The 25,416-nt window shown below is 36.3% G+C and overlaps 1 protein-coding gene across 1 annotated transcript in view; it reads left to right on the plus strand.

The window, feature by feature from the left end:
- The window catches only part of LOC126969428 (pre-mRNA splicing regulator USH1G), a 39,235-nt gene extending 14,407 nt beyond the window's left edge, over positions 1-24,828 (plus strand). Inside the window, exons 2-9 of the mRNA XM_050814837.1 lie at positions 3,378-3,521; positions 13,630-13,851; positions 14,851-15,074; positions 15,352-15,506; positions 16,747-16,910; positions 20,436-20,561; positions 23,942-24,087; positions 24,520-24,828. Coding sequence (XP_050670794.1) covers positions 3,378-3,521; positions 13,630-13,851; positions 14,851-15,074; positions 15,352-15,506; positions 16,747-16,910; positions 20,436-20,561; positions 23,942-24,087; positions 24,520-24,791 — 1,453 coding nt within the window. The 3' untranslated portion in view covers positions 24,792-24,828. The remainder of the gene's footprint in view (positions 1-3,377; positions 3,522-13,629; positions 13,852-14,850; positions 15,075-15,351; positions 15,507-16,746; positions 16,911-20,435; positions 20,562-23,941; positions 24,088-24,519) is intronic.
- Positions 24,829-25,416: the final 588 nt, after the last annotated feature.

Genomic DNA, 25,416 nt, shown 5'->3' on the forward strand with positions numbered 1-25,416 from the left:
AACAACCTATGTTGTATGAAATATTAATAAAAAATCAAATAGGTAGGTATCTAATCAAATATATTCGCTATGTGAAATATCAGTGACACAACTAAAGTGAGCGAGATACTGATTGCTCATTGGTCAAGTCATGATCACAACACCGTAATTGATCAGGTAATAATTACAATATATCGCAAATAATCGCTACGCTAGCGTTCGCCGCTTTCTTAGGTGCTTACGGCCAATGTCGAATAAACACTAGTTAAACTTTAAAAAAAACATATGCACGCAAGAAGTTATTCATCTTTGGTCTAACGAAGCAAAAATCATTAAAATTATTTAATTCACGTGCTGTTTTACGTTTTTAGAAAGAACAATTTTGTAAAAATCTTGAAAAGATGGCTTTGACACTTAATTATTAAATAATGAATACGGCTGTACGGGCTTGAACCCTTTGCCTGTCCTAATAATGGACGAAAGAACCAAAATAAAATAACTAATGACGCAAAAATCAGAAAATTTTATAAACCAACTTCAACCTGTTACTTTTGTGAGTGATGCGCGCGCATCTTAAAATTTCACTCTCATAATTTTTTCATAACGCGCCTAAAGACGTATAACTTCAATAATGTAAGCAAAATTTGGAAGCATATTGACGAGGTCAGGACGACCTGCTTGCTAGTAACGCGTTTTTAAACATTTAACTCGTCGCCTCATTTAATGAACCGTATTATCTCTGTTTCACATCAAGTGAAAGTTATGGTTACAGAATATCATTCACTTTTAGTAAACGCTTCCGGAGCGCTCTCATTATAATGCCATTATTATAATCTTTTTGTTTTAATCGTATTCGTTTTTACCTAGTGCCTGGATTGCTGAAGACGTACTATTATTAAATACTTGCTGACCCAGCAAACGTTGTATTGCCGATATTAAAATCGTGAAACAAAAGTAACTTGATCGTAGTTGGGTGAAAATTTGAAGTTGTATGTATTTTTAATGCTGACTCATAATCAAACAAATTAAAAAAAAATGTCAAAAAAAAATCGTGTGGACACATTATACCACCCTTAACATTTAGGGCGATGAAAAATAGATGTTGTCCGATTCTCAGATCTACCCAATATGCACTCAAAACTTTTTTTTTCCACCCATTGTGTGGAATCAGCTTCGATCTGCTGTACTCCTGCACCAATACGACCAACAGCTCTTCAGGTCTAGAGCTAATAGTATAGTATAGTAATAGTGACAAGGGCCGCATCTCTTGAACTCTTCACTGCTGATGTCCATGTGAGGGTGGATTTTTACATTCCATCAGATGAACCAGTGGGTAGTTTGCCTCCTGTATAAAAAAATTGCACTCCAGGAGTGCCGGCAGAAGTGAAAACTTGAACATTAACGTAGTGCATTTTTGAATATTTTGGAATGGTTAGAGAATAATTTCGTACGAATTGTTTTATTATCAGTACAAAAGTACTAGTATTTATGTGGTTAAATTTAAAATTCATTTATTACGCTATCGTATACAAAAATGACAATTTATATTACATAAAAAATTTAACACTTCAGAACTATTACAATTATTTTACACAAAAAGAAAAAATCTCTCAGTAAAATCAACTTTCATCCATGATTTCAACGACTGTCTTACGAATTTTCGGTCAGGTCACGTGTCCTGACGCGAGTTTTACATTTTATACCCATCCCAAGAATCCGCTAAAGAAGTTTTCACTTCAAAAATTGTATTTGGTGCCAGGTCTTAGCCTTTTTATCCATTAAATCTTTTAGTTACATAAAATATTACACAATAACAAAATTTTTAATTGCAGTCCGGTTTGTTGAAACAGTGTAAATAATCGTTAAATGGTGTGAAAATTGTCGCCAGTCATTTGTATGAAGCCTTATATAACCTTAGTTTGTTTGGCCATTGTATTATAGTTTTCTCTTTATGTTTTATGTGCTTAAGGTAACTTACTATTTGAATATTTATTACAGTACTCGTAATGTGGGTATTCTCATATTTTTGACATGTGTGGATTGAACCAATACGCAATCTTAATATAATTATACTTATGTGACGTCACCAAATGGCCCAACGGAAGACTAGCGTTTGTTTTAACTCCAGCAAAAATCTGAGTCGGGACCATTTTTGTAACGTATAGGTAGTATTCTAATTAACTCTTTTTATTCTTTTTATTTTTTACATTAAACATAAGAATGTATGTAATATTATTGTAATTATTAATTAACTTTAATTAAGTAAAGGAATATTTACAGACGTTATTTTCAAGATACCTGTTATAATTACTTATTGTATCATGTATTGTGTCTTGGGTTGTCTGGAAGAGATCGCTTCAAGCGATAAGACCGCCCATTTACCGTACCTATGACTGTAATTAGCTTAAGATTTTTTTTTATATATTCTTTTATTTTTAAGTCTGTATGGTATGCAATAAAGTGTCTATCTATCTATCTATTCTTTCAGATTTTGTTCGTTTATTGTTTTTCTCCTTTGTAAGTTTTATTTTAAACTATTTGTATATTTATGGGTACTATACATTTCAAATAAACATTTTTCATTCATAGTGCTCAACCTTTCGCAACAAACTTAAGGCTTTTCAACCAGTCGCATCATAACACTATTTCATAAGATAAATCTATAAGTATAACCTTATGATACCTGGTAAAGATTAGTCAGTTGCCATAGGGCAGCTTAAGTGGGTGTCCCTGCATATTAGTAATTGATAAATTGTTATCTATTATTATTATTATTATTACTATTTTAGCGCAAAAAAGAACTCTAGTTCATCCATAAGCTCACTGTTACAAACGTCTTAATAATAATCTAATGTATCTTTTTAATCTAATCTAATAATAGGGCGCCGTAGCTAGTCAAGTTACTGAGCAAATGAGACTTGACATCTTACGTTTCAAGATGACGAGCGTAGTTGAAATCCCGCTCGGTATTTTTGGGTTTTTCAATAATCCAACAAATTTATTATAGCTACTATGGGTACGGCATCCTGGTCATAGATTGTATTTTTTTTTCTATAAAAATTAAGGCAGACGAGCAGGACGTTCAGCTGATCCGCTGAGCCGCTCAGGATTCTTAAAAATCCCAAAAATTCTGAGTGGCTTTACAATTGCTCTCGTCAACTTGAGATATAAGATGTTAAGTCTCATTTGCCCAGAAATTTCACTAGCTACGGCGCCCTTCAGACCGAAACACACTTCACTTTCACAGTAATGTGAAAATATTACTGCTTCACGGCAGATATAGGCGCCGTTGTGGTACCCAAAATCTAGTCGGAATCCTGTGCAACGGAGCTTCCCATTTGTGTAAAAGATTGATATTATTATTATTATTTGTGTATTTAAGTAATGTTGGTTTACAGAGCTGCAAAAGACGGTCTGCTGGAGGTGTTGCGTGAAGCCACGAGGAAAGAATGCAACAATAAAGACGAATCTGGTATGACGCCCACATTATGGGCCGCCTTCGAGGGTCATATTGACGCGCTGAGGTTACTCTGTGGACGAGGGTGAGCTATACATTTCATAAACAACATAATTGGAACGAAGTTCCTTACGGCAGGCTTGGAGGGGATAGGGATTTTGCTGCGCGACCGAACTGAAAAAAATGTGATACTAAAACCGTAAGAAAAAATCCGTGGAAAAAAGTGCGTGGAAAAGTGCGTGGAATAAAACCGTTAAATGAGACGTGCGCAGGCGCGACAGTCGCATACACAAGCGAGTAGTGTATATATTATCAAAATTATTATATTAATATATGATAACGATTATAGCAATATTAGAACGATTTTTTTTGCAATTTGTGTCGATTCTACACTAGCCGAAGGAACTTCGTTCCTACCTGGTGTCCCACGACACCACATATTTTTTTTTATTTAAGTATTTTTACTTTGATAAAAAGTTGTGAGCCAATTACAATATTAAAGTAAGTTATTAATTACAAATGAAAAGCTAAACATGTTACACCAATAATAGTTAAATAAATACAAAGTTTACAGTAATTAACTTACAATTAATAAACATCCAAATACCGTCTCGCAAAAACGCAAGCTGTCTGTTAAAATCGTCTTCAATCCATCCGCAAATATATCAAAAGCAGGGTTGGCTTCGAGAAGAGCGTTGAGAGCAGAGAGGGACCTCGGTATAGGTGAGTTGGTGCGAGCCACAGTACGATGTGTCATACTCGCGAACAATCCACAGACAAGGGTCGATAATTTTTGAAACCAAAAAACTGTAATTATAATTGGATAATATGGAATGAAACTTTTTGAAAAAAGCTGATATTTTGACGGGTGAATTGTCGATTGAAAATAAGGATTTTTCGATATTTGAGTCAAAATAAGGTGAACAAATAAATATTTCGATTCAAAAAAATATAGTGTAGGTATACAGACATACGAAAACAAAACCGAAATGTATTAACAATAAGGGTTCCATTTTTACAATTGGTGAGTAGTTCAACAGTTAACCACCCAATTTTAAGAACTATATATTATTCACAATTGTTCATCTAAACTCGACTTTATCTGCGAAGAGCAATGCATAGATTCATTGATTACATATTCAATTCTCAAATGGTTAAATATCTCTATAGATTTTCAGTAAAATGTATTTTTAAAAAAAATGGTAATTGGCTTATTGTGTCCACGTCTTGGTACACTATTAACCAGGGGGTGTGCTACAGCTATTCACAGTAGTACACAATTAACAGGTATAAAATGATAAACAAATAATTACAGAAAAAGTTACAAAATAAATCATTTATTGGTTTGAACTTATAACTATAACAATTAGGAAGGAACCTTAATTTCGAACATTGGCCTAAAAGCGTCAACATTATTAATATGAAACTAATGTCTATCTTCTAACATATATTACTAAAGTCTTAACAGTCTTAATTGTTTATCACAGTTTTAGGAACAATAAAATATTATACTTCTCACAGAAAAATAAAAAATGTCTTATTATTATTCAAAATATTAGCGTAAATTTAACGCGGTCATATCAAAATGTACGCTAAATGAAAATGACGCTTGTCTTCGGCTGCTGCCAGTAATTTTCGGATTCGGCAGAATATACATAATATCTTTGGTCTGTATTCCTGCTGTATCAGGTTCGAGAGGCTCACAAAAAGTTTGATGAGCCCTACTTTTTAATCTCAAAAAACTCACAAAATAGTCAGAATCTTCATCTTCTTCATTTATGGCTTCTAAAATTTTGGCAACGTAATAAACAGAGGAATTCTTAAATGGAAATAGCACAACGACATATTCTTGCTCTCTTGGATCTCGAGTCAATGGTAAGAAGTTGCCATCTAGTATAATTTCACCATACTCAAATTCGTTTTCACTGGCATATTCCTCACCACCAGACGATTCTCCACTCGCTATAAATTCTTCTTCCTCTGATGTCTCTGGATTATTGGCAATTTTGGGTTTCTTTTTATTTTTACCTGTCTTTTTTGGAGTATTTTGGGTGAATAGGTCTTGCTTGACATTTTTAATCAGCTTCTTATTCGCTTTTATTCTCTTAGCGGCAATACAATCTTTTTCTGGAGTATCCGTAGCTATCATGCTTCTTCCAGGTGTTCTACGTCTTTTTGGATCACGAGGTTTTGCTTTTATTGGAGGCATGAATTCCAGGGGTGCAACAATATTTCTGCTTGTCGAAGGAGTAGGTTGAAGAGTTTCACGTGGATGAATATTTTTAACAGTTGGAGACGGTATTTGGAGATTATCTCGGATATTGGATGAATCTGGGTGATTACCAAAATTTTGACGATCACTGTTTAATTACTTAAGGGAATCTGGGCCGTCGGGAGAATCAAGTTGCGGATTGTTATTCTCAACTATAGATGGAGATGGCGATTTGGGTGTGACAATTCCTGGAGGCGTGATATCTTTGTCTTCCTTTGAGTCGTTTAGTTCCGGATCAACATTATCGAGAAGAGATGGTGACGGAGATTTTTCACCCTGTCGGTTTTCAATGTCTTCTAAGGTATGTGAGCTGTCCGTCACCGTGCTAGGCATAAAGTCAACCTCTGTGAATATAAATTGATCAAATGGGAATATATCAGTTTTCATAAATGAGTTGATTATGTTTATCGGAGTCATCGCCTTCATATATGCGATTACCACACATTCTGAAATATAAATAGTTAAACATTGTCCCGGATTCCTTAATAGCCATGAATCCACTGCTGCATTGTAGTATGACTTAAATGGACAGTTCAATCCAACGTCAAGTGGTTGAAGTTTTGAAGTGGTGTGTGGATGAAGGGTTAAAACAGTGACTCCTGAAGCTTTAGCAAGGTCCAGTGCCTCAAGCGAAAGATGACTCTCATGATTATCCATATTTAAAAGCGCAGGATTTTCTTTTGAAGCTGACACATGTTTGATGAAGGTTTCATTACATCCACAAATATCTCGGCATTCATCCACCCAGAAGCAGCAGCTAAACCTAATGTACCTGATGGCGCTCCATGTAACATGTGAGGTTGAAACCATTTCCTGGGTAAAACCATAGCCGGAGGCAAAGCTTGTCCGGTTGCATTAACAATGCAGCAGGTTGTGACAAGGGTACCCCTCTCTCCACTTGTAATTTTGGATACATTTGTGCGTTTCGGTGCTAATATCTTAGACGGTCTTTGTACTGTGGTAGTTGAAGTTTCGTCTAAGTTGTAAATCCTAGTGCCATCTGCAAATGTTGGGTGTCTCTCCATAACAGATTTTAAATTGTGAAAAAATGATTCAATATTGTGTTTATTAAAAGCACTTGCCCTTGCCAAACTGCAGGCTTTTGGTTTCCTTAAAGAAACTTCCGGGTGTGATGAACGTAGCCATTCAAATCCAGCCATTTCTGATTTGATCCAGGACGCGGGTACTTTGATATTGTTGGCTTTCGCCATTTGATAAGCAACACGTCTACAATCTTTAGTAGTTAAACCATAAAATATTTCAGCGCAATATTTAATATATTCTATTATTTTTACTTCTTCTTCAGGTGTAAAAATCATATTGACTGCGTAATTTGGTGTTAAGCGAACATGTGGATTTACATTGTATTTGTGCACATATAATCTAACCGTTGGATATTTAAGATTGCACTCTTTACTTGCTTGCCTAATACTCATTCCAGCTTTGACTAGTTCTAGTGCTTTCTTCATAGATTGTGCCGTATGCCCTCCCTTTTTTCTAATGGTCGCTTTAACCCGGCCCATCTGTAACGAGTATTAAATTTAAAACATTAAAATAAACATGGACACAGTTAACCATGGTTAACTGTTGGACATACTGGCTTGGTTAACTGTGCACGACCCACCTCCCGATACAGAAAAGGGAATATTACTTTCAACTTACGAAAACGACGCACGCTATATCTACATTAAAAGATGCTCACACTACCACTCGATGCAAGAGCTCGCTGCCAACTAGGAAGCGGGATAAATATCGTTTGCGCCGCCCGAATTTAAATATTGCACGAGGTGGCAACGTCGCGTTTGCCAAATGTTAACGAGGCTTATTGTGTACGAGTGGTTAATTGTTGAACTACTGACCCTACTAACGACGGCAGTTTTAAGTTTACAATTATTATTTCTTGTATATGATATTATTTATGAATGTATTTCTGTTGAGGGTTTATTACAATAAGATAATGGGAGAAACAGAAAATGATCAATTAATTCTTCTGCAGTTAGCAAAGGATATACCGAAAGGGCAGTGTTACTGAAAAAACTCCTACGCAAGCAGATAGCACTTACTGTCTACGTCCGCTATCTACACTAAAACTTGTTTTTGTAGTTTGATAGTTCAGCTATACGCACTTATTTATTAAAAAATATTAAATTTCGTATTACATTCACTGCAACAACGCCTTTTTTACATCATTTCCTAAATTGTCCTAAAATATACTACCATGATCATCCCGCAGCAAACAGGGTAGTTGCGGTATATTCGGAGTATTATCGTATCGTTCCAAGTGTGTCGTTGTCGATTTTGCGAGTAGACCTCCTGGTACGTTACATACATTCCAAGATTAAGTACTAATGAAATATCAAATAGCCTGCTATTATTAATCTCATTCTATACCACCTTTATTATAAGACTTTGAAAGCCAGAACTTATTATAATCCTCATAATATTATTTAAGAAAGACGCTCCCTAACTAAGTAGAAAACTCAAGTTTCGCAATCAAGCGGTTACGAACGCTATGTATTCTGCCTACGATTTCACTTCTGGTTGATTAATCTATGACACATACTATTTGTCCTTGTCGCGCTGCAGTTCACATCATATTCTCTATCTTGCTCGAACCACCACGTTAATAATTCGAGAATTATTTGTAAATAAGAAATAAAATCGTGATAAAATACAAATACGAAGTTTTTTTATATAATTTCGTATGGTATGAAATACCTTCACTCTTATATATCTTGCAAACATAGTTTTTACATTTTCCTAAGACACAGGTTGGCATTTTAGATTATTATTGTCACGCCCCGAAAACGTTCGGCTTAGCTCGCTGCTATTAGCCGACTAAATGAAATTACGACAATTGTCTGAATTTGTCTGCAACATTTTGCGCGCGCTAGTGCGATATCTACCTCTTTATTGTATATAATATCATTGGCTATCACAGTCTATCTAGACGCATAAATTATCTAAGAATGTATCAAATAGCTGCTAATGAAAATAAAATTCTTTTATATCAACGATTCTGTTCCGATAACGACAGCGACAGCTCTTAAACATGATCAAATATGTTTAACCGCGATTAGTTTGTGTTGGTGAATTTTTAAACTCGTAAAATTTGCTCAAGGTGTTCTAATCGCGTTAAACCTTAATGGTCAAATCAGTCCTTAATCAACAATTCTCAGCTATTCTAACTTTATATATATAAAAGAGATTTCCACGTATATAGTCACTCATCACGATATCTCTGGAACCATTAGAGCTAAAGACTTGAAATTTGGTAGGAATATTCTTTTCGCCGAGTAGAGGTCAGCTAAGAATTTCAGCGGATTTTACGAAATTCCAAGTTTTTTTTTATTTTGAACAGAACAACGTCTGTCGGGTCAGCTAGTTCTCTATAAACCGACTCCAAACTCAGGGCCCAAACTGACGGGGCACTTGGTTTAGCCAATAATTAATAAAATTTAATTTAAAAAGGTTTTATTGAACGTGTGTTTAGGTTAATAAAAGAAAATGGTTTTAATGAATAATTTTAGATTGCTGCTCGATTGCATACATTACAAGCGAATGAGTCAAAGAAATGTCTTATCAACTCTCATTATCTATTAATTATTTGATGCTAATGCGAACCGCAAATAATTATTTAGGTACTATTAAGTAGAGGCATAAAGGTATAAAAGGCATTTATTTTCTCAAAATTGATTACTTTAGAATTCTTTTTGATGTCATTTCTAATAACTACTAGATACTACTACCGCTGCGGAAACAAATGGCGCTCTGAGAGAGAAGAAGCGGCGCAAGAAACTCTCCCAGCATTCTTTTTTTGCGCTCTTTTCAATAAAAATATACAATATTGTACAGTCATTTCTATCGCTATAAAATAATCACAATGTAGTCCCAGGCTGTCTGATCATTTAGATATTCAGCAGTGGAGTAATAGGATTTACGACAGAGCCATTTTTTTATAAAACATTTAAATTTATTTATAGATAATACCTGAACAGTGGCTGGGACTTATGAAGCCTACTAGAATTAGTTACAAGCAATCCCTTATTTCTAGTGTTATAATAATGAAAATCACTATTAAGAGCAAAAAGGTGACGAATTTTTGTGAGTAGTATTGCAATGTTCTGCACCAATTAAAACTATACGAATGAAACGTAGATAGAGCACAGGAAAAGTATTGTTTGTTGAATGTTAACGCCGGCAATTGTTTTAACGGAAAAAAGTAAAAGTGTTCGAGACGATCGCGCTCAAATGTTTCTAGAACTTTCTTTACGTAATGAGCATTATTTTAATAAGAAGATTTATGTACCTACTTGCCACCTGTCTAGTAGTACGAAGGCAGGTACACGCAAAATTGTTATTTTATAATTATTAACAATCTAATATATATATAAATTACGTGACACGTTGTTTGTCCACGATGGACTCCTAAACTAATGAACGGATTTTAATGTGGATTACTTCATCGAGTGCAGTTAGGTCAAACTTGAGGGATAGGATAATTTTTATTTCGATTTGGGACCCATAATTATTTTTATTTCCAATATTTATTTTGTATGGACATACTTTCTATGAGAGAATTTATTGACGCACGCTTTGACAGTTCTGCTGTGAAACAATTTCACTATAACAACAGGGAGCATATTTACGAAATAATTCTTGATGTTATGAAATATTAATGACAAATACATAAAAACAGTATTTTGTTTATTATGTACAGAACAGCGTCTGTCGATTCAGCTAGTTTTCTATATATTCACACGTCTTCTTATAGGGATATATATTATTAAAGATCTTTCTTCCACGTATTACATAGCTGGGGAATGAGCTTCCTTGTGCGGTGTTTCAGGGATGATACGTCATGGGTACCTTCAAGAAACGCGCGCACCGGCAACGCTCCTGTGATTCCTCTGGTGTTGCAAGATAATGTGAGCGGCGGTGATCACTTAACACCAGGTGACCCGTACGCTCGTTTTTTTTCCTTAAAAAAAGCTTCAAGTAGTGTTAATACGGCACTGCTGTAATGCGATGGCTAGTCAACGCGCTAATCTCGTGAACGGTTTTTTACGGGGTGACTAGTCGGCTTTATAATCGCGAACTTTATGCGCGTTTTATTTATTTCTGAGAATCTGCGGTGATACTACTCCATAAGGTACAATAACATTTATAAATTGAATAGCCTGAGGGCGGTCGCTCCATTCCCAATCTGTGGTATCATTAACAGTCATTTATGTCATAGTAACCTTTACCACACAAACGTTTTTTTTTTGAATTTCGTAACACATTTTTGTACATTTTCTGGGATCATGCTATTTAAGCACATACATTGCCCGACAGACTTACTAACTAGACTAAACCAAGTAGTAGGCATAACAAGTATTAGGCGATAAATTATGATTATCACTGTTTCTAGAAAATTCGCTAATGCTCCTATGTACATATTTTACATTATCGAGAATATATTGAGAGGCAACAGTTAAAATATGTAGCTATAAAATTTCTTAAATATTTTCTTTTGGTTATAAAAAATTGCGAGTAGTCCGTCCTCTTCTGTTGCATTGCATTAGTAATACTATCGACCGTTCATAAAATAATTCACAAAATTTTTGGACTACTAATTCTATTTAACTAATTCAAGTAGGCTTCATAAGATACATAACAGCTTAAGGGTAAATGTATGCACCCTTATAATAAACTCTCAGAAACTGTTCATGCATTATCTAAAAATAAATTTAAATGTGAAAAATGGCTTGTGTCGTAAATCCTACTACTACTCCACAGCTGAATATCTAAGTGATCCGACAGCCTGGAACTAGAGTATGATTATTTTATAACAATAGCAATGACAGTACAATATTGTATATTTGATTAAAAAGAGCACAAAAAAAGATCGCTGGGAGAGTTTCTTGCGCGGCTTCTTCTCTTTCAGAGCGCTATTTGTTTCCGAAGCGGTATTAGTGTCTAGTATATTAGAAATGACATCAAAAAGAATTCTAAAGGAATCCTTTTTGAGAAAATAAATTCCTTTTATGCCTACGTACAGCGTTGCCTCAATCAGCCTTATGACGTGGAAGACTCTTTGAGACTCATGTTCTCATATCGATAATTTATTACATAAGTCATAAAACGAATAGCTAATAATTCATATTGTCCGATTAATGTCATATAGTTTTATTGAACTGTTATTATATTACAGTTATATCAAATACCAGCTTTTATTATATATGTATATTTACATCTGCGAATGTTTTAAGTCGAGCATCGCCTTATGGGTGGGCAATTCATATACAGCCGTATGTATGTATTTAGTTCAACGATCGGCCGGCTGCAATGCGACATGCGATAGATATACGAAAAAATTTGAGGCGATGTTATAAGTTTCACTTTAAATTAAAAGGCATTTATTTTCTCAAAATTGATTCCTTTAGATTTCTTTTTGATGTGATTTCTAATAACTACTAGATACTACTACCGCTTCGGAAACAAATGGCGCTCTGAGAGAGAAGAAGCGGCGCAAGAAACTCTCCCAGCATTTTTTTTGCGCTCTTTTCAATAAAATTATACAATATTGTACAGTTATTTCTATCGCTATAAAATAATCACAATCTAGTCCCAGGCTGTCCGATCATTTAGATATTCAGCAGTGGAGTAATAGGATTTACGAGCCACTTTTTTATAAAACATTTAAATTTATTTATAGATAATGCCTGAACAGTGGCTGGGACTTTATTATAGAAGTGTATACATTTACCCTTAAAGCTATTATATATCTTATGAAGCCTACTAGAATTAGTTGCAAGCAATCCCTTATTTCTAGTGTTATTATTATAATTAACAAGAAAACCGACTTCAAAATAAAGTATTGCAAAATAATAAGAGATACACTACGCATGAGTTGCGGCGCTCACATGACTGAAATCACTTTTAAACATTGACGGCGATAAATTGTCTTATTATATTAATATTTTCTGTTTTACTTTAATTCAAAGTTATCCTATAGTTTATGCAATGGCTTAGATTAAGGATTGGCCTCCGCTGCGCTCCAACTAGATACCGCAGGCGAAGTCGCAAAGTGCGGCAACTAATACTACGCACAAGTGGGCGACTCGAGCCAGTCTGGAATAATGTGTGACGTGCCACAAGTTCTTTTAAACTTTGCTAATAATTGAAACTATAATGCCGCCGGGTTGCGTAGTAAAAATTTATAAAAATAACACTACAAAAAATAAGACAGACACTGCTATCACATATCATCAGTAAGTATTTTGTATTTTATTAAATTCAATGTAAAATAACACAATAACAATGAAAGATGTCATTGAGTGTCAAGATGCCACGCACATAAGCATCTAATAGTTGCCGTAATAAAATAGTAGATTGTTAACCGAGAGTCGAAAGAATCAATTTCCGAGGTATTTAGACGCCCGAGCGCAGCGAGGTCGGCTATAGTCCGAGTAGGAACTATACTTTTATATCCACTCTACTTTTCATTTCGAATATGAGGTAAATAAAACTAGTTGTTTACCTAAGCACAGATTGGTATCCTGCCAATTTATGTCAACTTTTTAAATTTCAAATATGGAACTTACCGCGTAATTTTCAAGTTCAGACTGGCTGTTTAGAAAGTCACATGGCCGCAACATTTTTTCTAATTAGTTCTTTTTTGCATAAAACTCTTCACAGCAGTTCTATTTTTAAAGTTCATTCCGGCCCTTAGGTGGGAATTAATTTGTATCCCTCTCTATGGAGGGAAGCAGCATTTTCCACCCAATAATCAGATCAGAACAACATTACTTTCCGAGTATGAGAAATGAAAAAGCGATTGTCGCTATTGAACAATCCTTAATCTAAGAACAATGGTTTATTACCCTGATAGCAGCTAGTATTGCACGTTGGTATAAAAGAAATATTTTAATTGCAGAGGAGAACCAGACAAGAGCGACTACTTCGGCAACACTGCCCTTCACCTAGCTGCCGCGCGCGGTCACAAAGAGTGCGTCACATTCCTGGTCAACTTCGGTGCCAACGTCTACTCCATGGATGTCGATGGTCACACTGCTCAAGAGCTGGCGGCTATTAACGGCAGGGATGACATCCTGAGGTTTCTCGACCAGGCTACGGGAAAATTAGAAAATAATGACAAGTTAGTATGATTATTAGGTTATTTTGTGAACGTCTTCTCTTTAGTATTTCGTACAGACGGCGCATTATTGTACAGATTTAATGATGAAAATAAGGGACGAGACGAACAGGACGTTCAGCTGATGGTAATTGATACCACCCTACTCTATACAATGCAGTGCCGCTCAGGATTCTTGAAAAACCCAAAAATTCTGAGCGGCACTACAATTGCGCTCGTCACCTTGAGACATAACTTCAGTTTCTACTGCAGCTATCACGGGAAGTTTTTCAACGAGCATTTAGACCTGATTCCTAACGGCGTAATAAACTCCACGTGAAATAGAGTACTTTACCACAATTTCAAGCAAACTCTCCATATTGGTACTGTTAAGCTAAATTTACATAAGATACATACCTTAAATCCTGTGATTTTTCTGTGAGTCTATTTGTCAGACACACATGTGACATTTTCCATCTTCTAACAATAGTTTTGCAGAAACACTGTTTGCAGCAGAAGAAACAAAAAAAATTATAATTTTTTTGTTTCTTCTGCTGAATTTAACTAAACTAAACTAAATTAACATGAAACAAAAAAATTATAAATTTAGTTACCATTGCAGCAGAATCTTATTACGGGGAAAAGGCGGGAAATTATCGAATTTCTTATATAATAAATGTTCGTTCCAAGTTTTTATTCACAAAAATGAAATATTATGTATATAAAAATATCTATGCGACTATACCAACTGTTCTCTTTTTTAAACTCAATACAATCAGGTGTGTTCTATGATGTGTAATTTGTGTTCTATGACGATAAAACTTAGACTTAATAACTTTCTTTGAGAATATTTTGTATGTTTATCATCAGCGAACAAATCCCACGGCTTCGTTTTAACCTGCACCCTTTAAACAGTGACGTACAACCCAGAATAAATTGACTTATATTAATATATCAAAATCAAACTGAAAAAAATGAAGACAATACTCATATAATGCTAACCTACTATTTAATGATTTCCAGAAAGAAAGCCAAATCATATAAAGAGAAAGCTAGAAAAGACCTGGAGAAGCTACAGAAGCAATACCAAAAGAGACAGAGTAAAGCTGAAGTTATGGCGGAGAAGGAATTAAAGAAATTAGCAAAAGAATGGGAAGAGGGATATAATGAAGTATCAATTATGCCGCACCGTCCGAGTAATGTGCTGATGGCGTTGAAGCAGAAGATGACGAGGTCCACGAGTCAAGGTATGATAAATATACTCTTGGCAGCAGCAGAAGTAACTGCATTTGCAGTGTTCCGATGGGACAGTACTGTCTTATAATTTAAATTGTTGGTAAATCTTTAAGGCTTACTTATTTACCACAGTGTGTTAATTAGAGTGGTATTATCAATGATGCGTGCACAGACCTGCCTTAATAATTATAGCTAAAATAGGTGTAGTTGTAATACTGCTCCGGATAAAACCTACATGATATGCTTGCCTTATTCAACACATTTAACTGTATGACCAATTCTCTCCAGGTAATCTTTTGGACGAGCAACCCAGACCTACGTACAGCGCACTGGTTGGGACTGTGAACTCTGGCGCGAGGGGCCGTGGAGCAGTCTATAAGAAAGCTTTAGCGACCAAACTGCGGAACGGCACTGTTAGGAAAAACAATAATGATGACTTTAAGGTATGATTTTCACAATATAATGACAATTAATCGTAATTAAGTAATCTTGATGATGAATTTGATAAGGATGTTGGATGAGAGCAGTGCAGGACCGATCGTCGCGGAAATCTTTGGGGGAGGCCTTCGTACAGCAGTCTTCCAGCTGATGATGATGATGATGATGAAGTAAACTTTATTATTGTATATTTTAGAATTTAGATTAACGATTTTAAGACATTATATGCATCCAATCCTAATGAGAATTTATTAGCAGATATTCATAATAGTTTGATGAGCAGTTCTGATAGTTGCATTCGTATTTTTCTACCTGTTTGTGGCGAAATATCGTGAATGTATATATTTTATCGCCACAAGCGGGACAAGCAACATCTGGATGTGGATTTTTTTCACAATGTTAGTTTTAAACACTACTATAATCAATCTGTGAAAATCACTTCTTTCATCTATGTTTTCCGGTCAGTTAGGTTGTAGATGTAGACTCACCTTAAAGTCGGGCAATGATCCGTACGTTGTTTCTTGAAGCACAATATAGCTTGGGTGGTGCTGATGTAATAAATTTGTTACCAGATTAAACTGAAATTCTAAAATTATAGTTCTGAATATTTTTGGCAATGGACCATATTAAACAATAGATTTATTTTCAGATTGTATCCCTATTGCATACTAATAGGTTACAACATGCCTCTTTTAAAACCAGAATTGCCAGTGCGTTGACTGTTAAAGGAAAATTGTACTAGGTGTTTACAGACTGACTGATGACAACCGTATTTCTGAATGAAATCTATTTATTTTATTTACATAAATCACTTCAGCAATTTTCATTCACTGAATTGATTTTAATTAATCCAACAAATCTTATATCTTTAAGCGAGCAATTCTTGTATATATATATACGAGTATAATCTGAATCTCAGAAACTGCTCCAACGATTTTCATAAAATTTAGTATACAGGGGATTTCGGAGGCGATAAAGCGATCTAGCTAGGTTTAAATTTAAAATAATGTAGTTGTATCCGTGTTTTAATGAGAAACAGCTACAATAACATTAGAATACAAAGTTAAATTTCGCCTCTATATACAACACTATAACAGCTCTGATGGGACATTGGGTGATCCGTAAAGCAGAAAACCCCGGTTCGAATCCAGATGTCCTATTAGTTATTTTTTTTTGAAGTTTTGTACATTCTTATAAATCCGAGCAAGTACGGATATTATTTCTAAAGCTTATAATCTACGACAGGTGGGAGAAACAGAAGTGACAGGTCGCAGGTCGGTGACATCATTGAGCGGTGTGCGTCGAGACTCGGAGGTCATGTATGTGGGAACTTTTGGCGCCGGTCCTCAACAGAGAGGAAATCTAGCGCAAGTATTCACAGAGACAGAGCCCAAGACAAACCTCACAAGGTAACTATACCCAATACTGTTCTTTAATGAAGGAATAATTTTATAAAATACAAACAATGTCCTGCGGTTTCACTCGCTTCGATACCGATCTCGTGGTAGTGGAAAATCTACTAAGACGGTCTATAGAAGTTCTTGCCCGCTTCCTTGGACGAATTGGAAAGGAAATAAAATTAATGAAGGAACGTTGGAATTCGAAAAATAAGTAGATATAAACCATCTAGGATAAATTTCACATCGAGTGGTAGTAGTTTCATGTCAATACGATCAGCGGTTTAGGCGTAATTGAGCCTCAAACAAAGATAATTTTCTTCTTCTTCTTTATCCTCGCACTATGCCATTTTAGTTGGGGTCGGCTCTCCTAATCAGTCTTCGCCAGGACGTTCTGTCCTGCGTCGTCTGTGGATCTATTTGGGCTTTTTGTATCTTTATTTATTACTGATTTCCACGTTAATTGGGGTCTTCCGCGTCCTCTTGGTCCGGTGTTAATATCAAGCACTCTCTTGGTAATATGATCTTTTGGACGCCTCATGACATGCCCATACCACCTCAATCTAGTATCCAACAGCTTTTCTGGGATTGGCCTAACTCTAAAAATGCTGCGGATGTGCTCATTCCTCACTTTGTCCAAGCGAGTGATGCCACCAGACCATCTGAGCATTTTCATCTCGGTGACATGCATCCTGTGTTCCTGCTGCTTTTTGAGAGGCCAGCATTCTGAACCGTACATTAGTGCTGGTCTTACGGCAGTTTTGTAAACTTTGCCTTTTATTGGTATGGGCATTTTAGTGTCACACAACACACCTGTAAGCTCCCTCCATTTCATCCAGCCAGTGTTAATGCGGTTGGAGACGTCGAGCTCCATGGTGTCGTCGTCGTCAGGATAGAGCCAAGGTATTTAAAGAACTCTACCCTTTTGAGTGGGGTTTTCTGGAGTTATATGGTGCCATGTGTTGAGTTGGAGAAACTACAGTGCATATACACACTCACAGTTCAGCATTTTCCAAAGCACTGCGCCATTGTTCTAGTGTGGTCTGTAGCTCCTCCACATCTTCACTAATGAGGGCTATGTCATCTGCGTACAAGATGTTCCACGGGGGCTTTTTCTGAAGGTCTGCTGTAATGTGTTTCATCACTAAGCTAAAGAGTAATGAGCTGAATCTTGATGCACGCCGACTTCCACGTCAAATTGGTCACTCAGACCAGCGGGGCTGCGCACCTTAGTTTTCACTTCTCTGTACATGTCCATCACCAGTTGTACGAGCCATTCTGTTACGTTCTGAGCTGGCAAGGACTGCCAAATGAGATCTCTGGGGACGCGGTCGAAGGCCTTTTCTAAATCTATGAAGACCATATGTAGATCTTGCTTACTCTCCCTTTTCTTCTCCATATCGTATTGTATGGATAGCGTCGATGGTAGACTGCCATTGACAAAGCCACATTGGTTTTCAGTCACACTGGTGATTAGAATTAGAAGCCTTCTGCTAATTACTCTTTCCCAGATTTTAAGGGTGTGGGATATTAATTTGATGGCTCCATAGTTTTCACATAGTCTTATGTCACCCTTATTTTTATAAAATGGCATAAGAAAGCTGTCACGCCATGTAGCTGGTATCCCATCTGTAATAATTCTGTTGAAGAGGTACGTGAGAAAGGTTTCTCCGTGCTTTCCCAATGTTTTCCAGAGCTCTGCTGGTATGTCATCGGGCCCAGTGGCCTTGTTATTTGCCATGAGTCCGATGGACGCTCTGACTTCGTCTGGAGTGACAACCAAAATTGGGCCTTCAATTGGTGGTGTTTTGATGAGTTTTTCGCTCGGGTAGGCTTCATTTAATAAGTGCGAGTAATATTCTTCCCATCTCTTGCAAATATCTGCGTTGCTAGTAAGTAGAACACCCTGCTCATCGTTGATGTACTTAATTGTTTTAGTATCTCTCGTGTTATTATGGCGTTGTTTTGCTCTCTTGAAGATTTCCCTGTCGTCCTTTATATTGTGTAGCTTCATAGAAGTCTTTCTTAAACAAAGACCATTTTCATATTATATGTATATATGGATTGTTTTCTTTAGATTGACATTTTTAAATTCGTTATATCTTTTGAATGGAATTTCCGATTTTAATAATTTCAAACTTATTTTACAGGTATAAAACGGTATTTAATAAAAAAATTGATAACAATTTTATTCACGCCTTGGGTTATATTATTCAATTTTTATTAGGGATCCCTATTTTTTTAATGTAATATAGCCTATGTCACTTCGTGAAGATGCAGCTTTCTAATGGTGAAAGAATTTTTGAAATCGGTCCAGTAGTTTTTGTGTGAAAACATTACAGACATACATACAAATACACAAATGTTTCCTCTTTATAATATTAATTTAGATAATTTTACATAGCCTAGAGTTGTATGTAACTCACGGTTCATTTTATATCCAATGGTTTATTCTATATCAACATTAGCGACCTATTTTTCCACAGTTCTAGTAATAAAAGTGGATTTGGGGGCTCTGAAATTTCGCATTTCGTTTCTCCGACTGACTGGCCCAAGATACACACACATACATACAATATACATAGACAGAGCTCTTAAGCACTGAGATGGCTTAGAATCTGAGCCTTAGGGCTTAGACCATCCGCTCAGATGTACTGTTGACAGTACGTACAACGCTGGTAGATATCCACAATTTAGTAATACACAAATAAAATTTGAACAGATTTCGACCTCCAGCCTTCCGTGCCGGTGCTCTAACCAACTGAGCTAACCGTTCGAGTACCGCCTCGCTATATAATTCTGTTTGCTTTGTTCAACTCTCAGGTTGTGGCTTCATCTACAGGATCTACTTTACAGATGATAACCTGCTCAACCCCAATATTTGCATATTAGGAAGTTGACTTGAGATGTCGCTCTTATAAATCTAAACAATATGTTATGTTTTTAAAGTGATAACCCTCACTTCTAGGATTAATACACAAATAAAATTTGAAAAACAAGATTTTATGAACGATGTGGGGCTCGAACCCACGACCTCCAGCGTTCCGTGCCGGTGCTCTAACCAACTGAGCTAATCGTTCGAGTACCGCCTCGTTATAAAATTCTGTTTGCTTTGTTCAACTCTCAGGTTGTGGCTTCATCAAATTTTTCAAATTTTATTTGTCCCGGTGTTTGTCACCAAACTCCTCCGAATCTCCGAACCGATTTGTATGAAATTATTCTATTATGGTTCAGCATTGAGAAATACATATAACTTAAAATTTTCACAAAACCGCTATAGGGTTGTAAGATACCAATCGAATACAATAATTGTATTACGATATATTTGGCAGGTCTGAAAATCGGTTGCATTTTTTTTATACCCCAAAAATTTTAACTATTGATTTTTTTTATTACTTTATATGGCAATACAACGTTCCCGGGTCAGCTAGTCTTCTTATATACGCCAATATGCAAAGAGCCAATGGAGTTACAGAAAAAAAAAATGCTTGTGCGTTCTCTTAAACTGTCTCAGAGTTTAACCACTACTGGTTCCAGATCAGCAAGTCAACCAGATTTCATGGCAGCAGTTCAGAACGAGGATAGTGGGCTAGGCCAGGAGGTAATGCTGCAGGAACCAGCTAGCATATTCGACAGACCAGGCTTCGGCAGTGTCGCTTTCAGGTAAATAAATAATTTCGTAATCAATTTTTATTTTAATTTTTTTTTATTAGATGTACCAACAATAACTCAACATTAATAATTGATAGGCACTTACATACTAGTTCTAGGTTGAATTGGTTTGGTTAACATTTACAAAAAGAAAGTTTAAGTAACTTAATTCTTAATTCTAATATAAAACTGTACAATTATAAGTGTTAAATTATAAAAATATAGTTAAGAATTAATAAGTACTCAACTAGTTAACAATCTAACACACACTATTACCTTATAAACTTTTTTTCTATAAGACTTGCGTACGTTAAGACGTGTCGTGAAAGATCTCAATGTCATGATAGTTGATATCGTTAAATGTTGTAGATATTCTATTAAAAGGACCGTATTGTTTCACATTCGTTCTAGAGTAACAATTTATTATCTATACTGTATGACTGGTGAAACACTAGCGATATTTAACACGGTACTCGGTACTCGAATATCGTTGTAAATATGTAATTAATTTTGTATCAATAAAAATAAATGAAAGTGTGGATACATCGCGCGACTTTTTATTTGTTGCATTATTAGTCGCAAGTGCCTACAGGTCCGTGTGATCGCCTCCCCGCTTCCTACTTCCAACATCTATTAGGCCCGGTATCCACCAATGCGGAGAGGAGATGTGAGCTGTGCATAGAACAACGCTTTCGGATGTGCGAGACGGTAGAGGGGAATTCGCCTTCACGCATCACCGCCCCGCCGCGCCGTTTGATCACTCGACGCTGCACAAAATTCTATAGACAAATGAGACATCTCCTCTCCTCTCCGCTTGATCCATTTCCACCGAAGCTAAGCGGAGAGATGTGGAAATAACGAAATCTGATTGGTTATCAAAATATCCTCTCCTCTCCGCTTTGGTGGATTCCGGGTCTTATAACGCATCAGCCAGGGGTGGGACACATGCCTTACAGTGACGTTTTCAGAAGACTGTAGTGCCATCTGTTAGTTGGCCCGAAAATGAAAGCTTTGTCAGCTGTCATTCGCTTTGAAACCTTTCAACTTTTCTTTGTGTCACTGCCCACTGGTCATAAAATGGCGGCTACTTCTAGCGTTTACTTTGCGCGTGTATTTAGCTCTCGTGTTCCATTTTGCATATTTACACTACTAAATCTGTCCTTTATGTTCTATGATGTGACAAATTTAAATAACTAACTCTGCGCGCAATTTCAACATGGTAAAAAATTGCAATACCTACATTAAAAAGTAGAGTTAGTTATTTAATTGCGTCACAACATTAAAAATTAATTTTATAATTTCGAGCTTATATATAGTTATTTTCGGGGCCAATCTCCAGGTGGCGCTTGTTTTCAAATAGACAGCTCTTAATGCGTAGAGAGGGCTCTCTTTTCCCTATATATTATTATACTCCTTGGCATCAGCGGACCTTTTCCATTCCATTCTCGTCAGCGCGACGTGGCAATTCCTAAGCTCTGTACAAGTCCGTACACGTTCAAAAGTGTTCATTGTTATAGCTACGCGTCAGCGCTCACCATCGGTCGAGCACTAAATGCAGCCAAATATCACCAGCCATGCAGCATATAAATAGTGAGTCATGCGTGAACTAAAGAAGAAATGCAGAAAGCTGAGAATTTAACACGTTTCTTATATTGCATAAAAATTGTATTTAATATAAAACAAATTGCCGCCCAGTATTTACAAAAAATATAAGATACTTTGAAAATTTATAATATGATTGATTTTCAAGACGGTGTGGATGGTCAAATCTGAAACTGTGCTGAATGGCAAAAAACACCCAAAAGAGTTTCTGGTACGATTAGGGTGAAAGCGATTAGCAAAACCAACAATACTAGGAATTTATAGCACAGATAAAAATTTCTTCCTTGTTCTTTTAGTATTATTTAACATTACGAAATGACGACCACTCGTCTTCGGGTGCGCAGGTTTTTTGTAAAACCATGCAATAAAGAAACGTCTTTTATATTTCGCATGTTGGTGATCTTGAAATTAGCCATATTTGTTTTTATAATTTGTTGTAATACCAACAATCTGCATTAGTAAAATATGTTAAAAGTCAGCTTTCTAAGTATTGCTGCATATGAAATACAGCCCATTGATTGACAGACATACGAACAGATGTATGGATAGCAGAGTCAATGTAATAGGGCTGCGTTCGTCAGATTCAGATTTTCTTTTATGGAAAAATTAGGACAAACTTGCGGGTCATATGGTGTTAAGTGATCACCGCATTCATTCTCATGCAAAACCAGAGGAATCACAGGAGCGATCCGGCCTTTGAGGATGGTGTGCGCGCTTTTTTTTAAAGTTACCCATGTCGTATCGTTCCGGAAACACCGAACAAGGAAGCTGGTGCGGAATATTTAAAATAATAGAATAGTTAAAATGTTTGCTTTTCCCTTTTTTACTTACAAAAACATTATTTCGAGAACAATAAAATTGCATCTCTTAAGCGCGAAGCTAGGGCCTAAACAATTAAATTCATTTAAAAAGCAACATCGTAAGAAAAATATAAATGATTGTCAAACTTTTAAAAGAAATTTAAATAGGAATTGGCAATCGCTCAAGATTTCGAGACCCAGTATTCCGATACTAGGCGAGGCTTTAAAGGAAGTGTTCTCGAAGAGCGGTGATACGGCAAATGGGTTTTTTTTAGTGGTAAACGCGCAAACTTGAGTCTTCTGGGGGTTAAATTGGACAAGGTTCAACTTACCCCATTCCGCGACCTTCTCGAGAGAGGACTCGATAGAAGACACAAGTTTCTCCCGGCACTAGTCGACGTTTTCCCGAGAGAGACCTGCATGGCCCGTGTATACGGCATCACCAGTGCTGTCGTCTGCATAGAAATCTATGTTGGCGGTGTCCAACATATCATTGATATGCAGAAGAAACAGCGTGGGAGATAGCACACAGCCTTGGGGCACTCCAGCGTTCACGGGCTTGGGATTCGAGCAGTAACCGTCGACAACGACCATTTAAATAGCTTAGTTGCTATTTTTACATTAAAAAATTGTGTTTACTGGCTTATGGTGTTGATTTATAGAGCCAACAAGGCGGGGTAAATACTATAACTTTTGAAATATTTTTTTTTCTCAATCATTTTTTTAAACTCTTCATCAACTATGTGGGAAAGTAAATGTCAGCATATATTTGTTAGTTTAGTTATAATAAATGTTTTTCGACTCGGACATGCCGAAACTTTTGGACATTGTGCAGTCAAATGTTATATTTTATTTTTAAATAGATCAGCTGATACTATACAAACTTATTTCTTTAATTTTAAAACTTGTCTGTATTTAAACTACTTTAAAATGTATAATATGAGCGCTTATATATTTGGATTTATCAAACTTTTATGTATTTATTTCCAGACGGTCGATAACAGCCACTCTGAGTGCCCTACCGGCGGGTGCCATCAGCGGTACGGGCACAGTCGGTGAGGACGTGTCCATCGGGTCTGCGGGCTCGCTCGCACGCCACGCCTACCAACCCGCTGAGTGGAACTCTGCCCACTCCGGTAACAGACACAGTTTGTAGCAGCAGATATAAATGTGCAGTGTTTTCCTGGAGCATTTTTTTTTTATTTCAGTAAGGGACGAGACGAGGAGGACGTTCAGCTGATGGTAATTGATACGGACTGCCAATTACAATGCAGTGCCCTTCTTGAAAAACCCAAAAATTGAGACAAGATGTTGAGTCTCATTTGCCCAGTAATTTTAGTAGCTACGACGCGACGCCCTTCACACCGAAACACAATAATGCTTTTACCCATTACTGCTTCACGGCAGAAAAATACGCTGTAATCTAGTTGGCACTTGGCATCCTGTGCAAAGGAGCCTTCCACTGGTAGATTCCATTTCCAAATGATTGACCATTATTACCAGACAATTTTTCACCAACTTAACAACAGTCTAAATTTATATTTTAATGCCAACTTTTCGGAATGCAGGTAGCTCAACAATAACCTCAGATGAAGAAGGTGACTCCGAAGAAACAGGCTACGCTTCCCTTGAGAGGTTCCTAACAGCCTGGGGGCTCTCCAACTACATCCAGAAGTTCAAAGACGAGCAGATCGACCTGGATGCGCTCATGCTGCTCACAGAAAGCGATATGAAGTCGCTGGGTCTTCCTCTTGGACCCTACAGGAAGCTGGTTACTGCTGTACAAGAGAGGAAGCAGGCGTTATCACATCCGGGACCTATTATAGATACAGCTATTTAATAACAAAAATAGGCCAAATATATTTATGACAGTTAAATTCCTTTTTTTTACATAGATTGTAAATCTTGATCAAAACCTGACCTAGTGGACCATTGCACGAAGTTAGCTATCGATGTGCAAAACAGATTGTAGAATCAGCAATATGATAACTAACTGGCGATTTGTACTTCTATTATTATAAAGTAATATGTATTTTTGTAACAGCTGGTGTTCAAGACACTTTAAAAAAAATCACAATAATAAGCCATGTGAAATAGACTAGAGAGAAAATTTCGACTACCGTCCGTTTAGGAAAAAGAAAACTTGTTTAATTAATGCATTGACAAGAGGTATTAGAAATAAAATTTTGACGATACCAATTTAAAAAACCAAAATTTTTATTTCAATTCAATCATAAACTACTATATTTATTTTATCATCGCACTAAATACATTTTCTAATTTAGTTAAAATCCACTATATTATTACAGCAAAAGCTTTGGTGCTTCTTAGAACTTGTCAGAACTATGAGCACCGTTACATATTATAAAAATCTGATATTCTATCAGAATTCATGACGTTTCCAAAGATGACTGTTGATATTTTTATCAGGCCAACAAATACCAAGGATATTGCAATGGCACCAT

Source organism: Leptidea sinapis, chromosome 18 (assembly GCF_905404315.1).
Source record: "Leptidea sinapis chromosome 18, ilLepSina1.1, whole genome shotgun sequence".
Lineage (NCBI taxonomy): Eukaryota > Metazoa > Arthropoda > Insecta > Lepidoptera > Pieridae > Leptidea > Leptidea sinapis.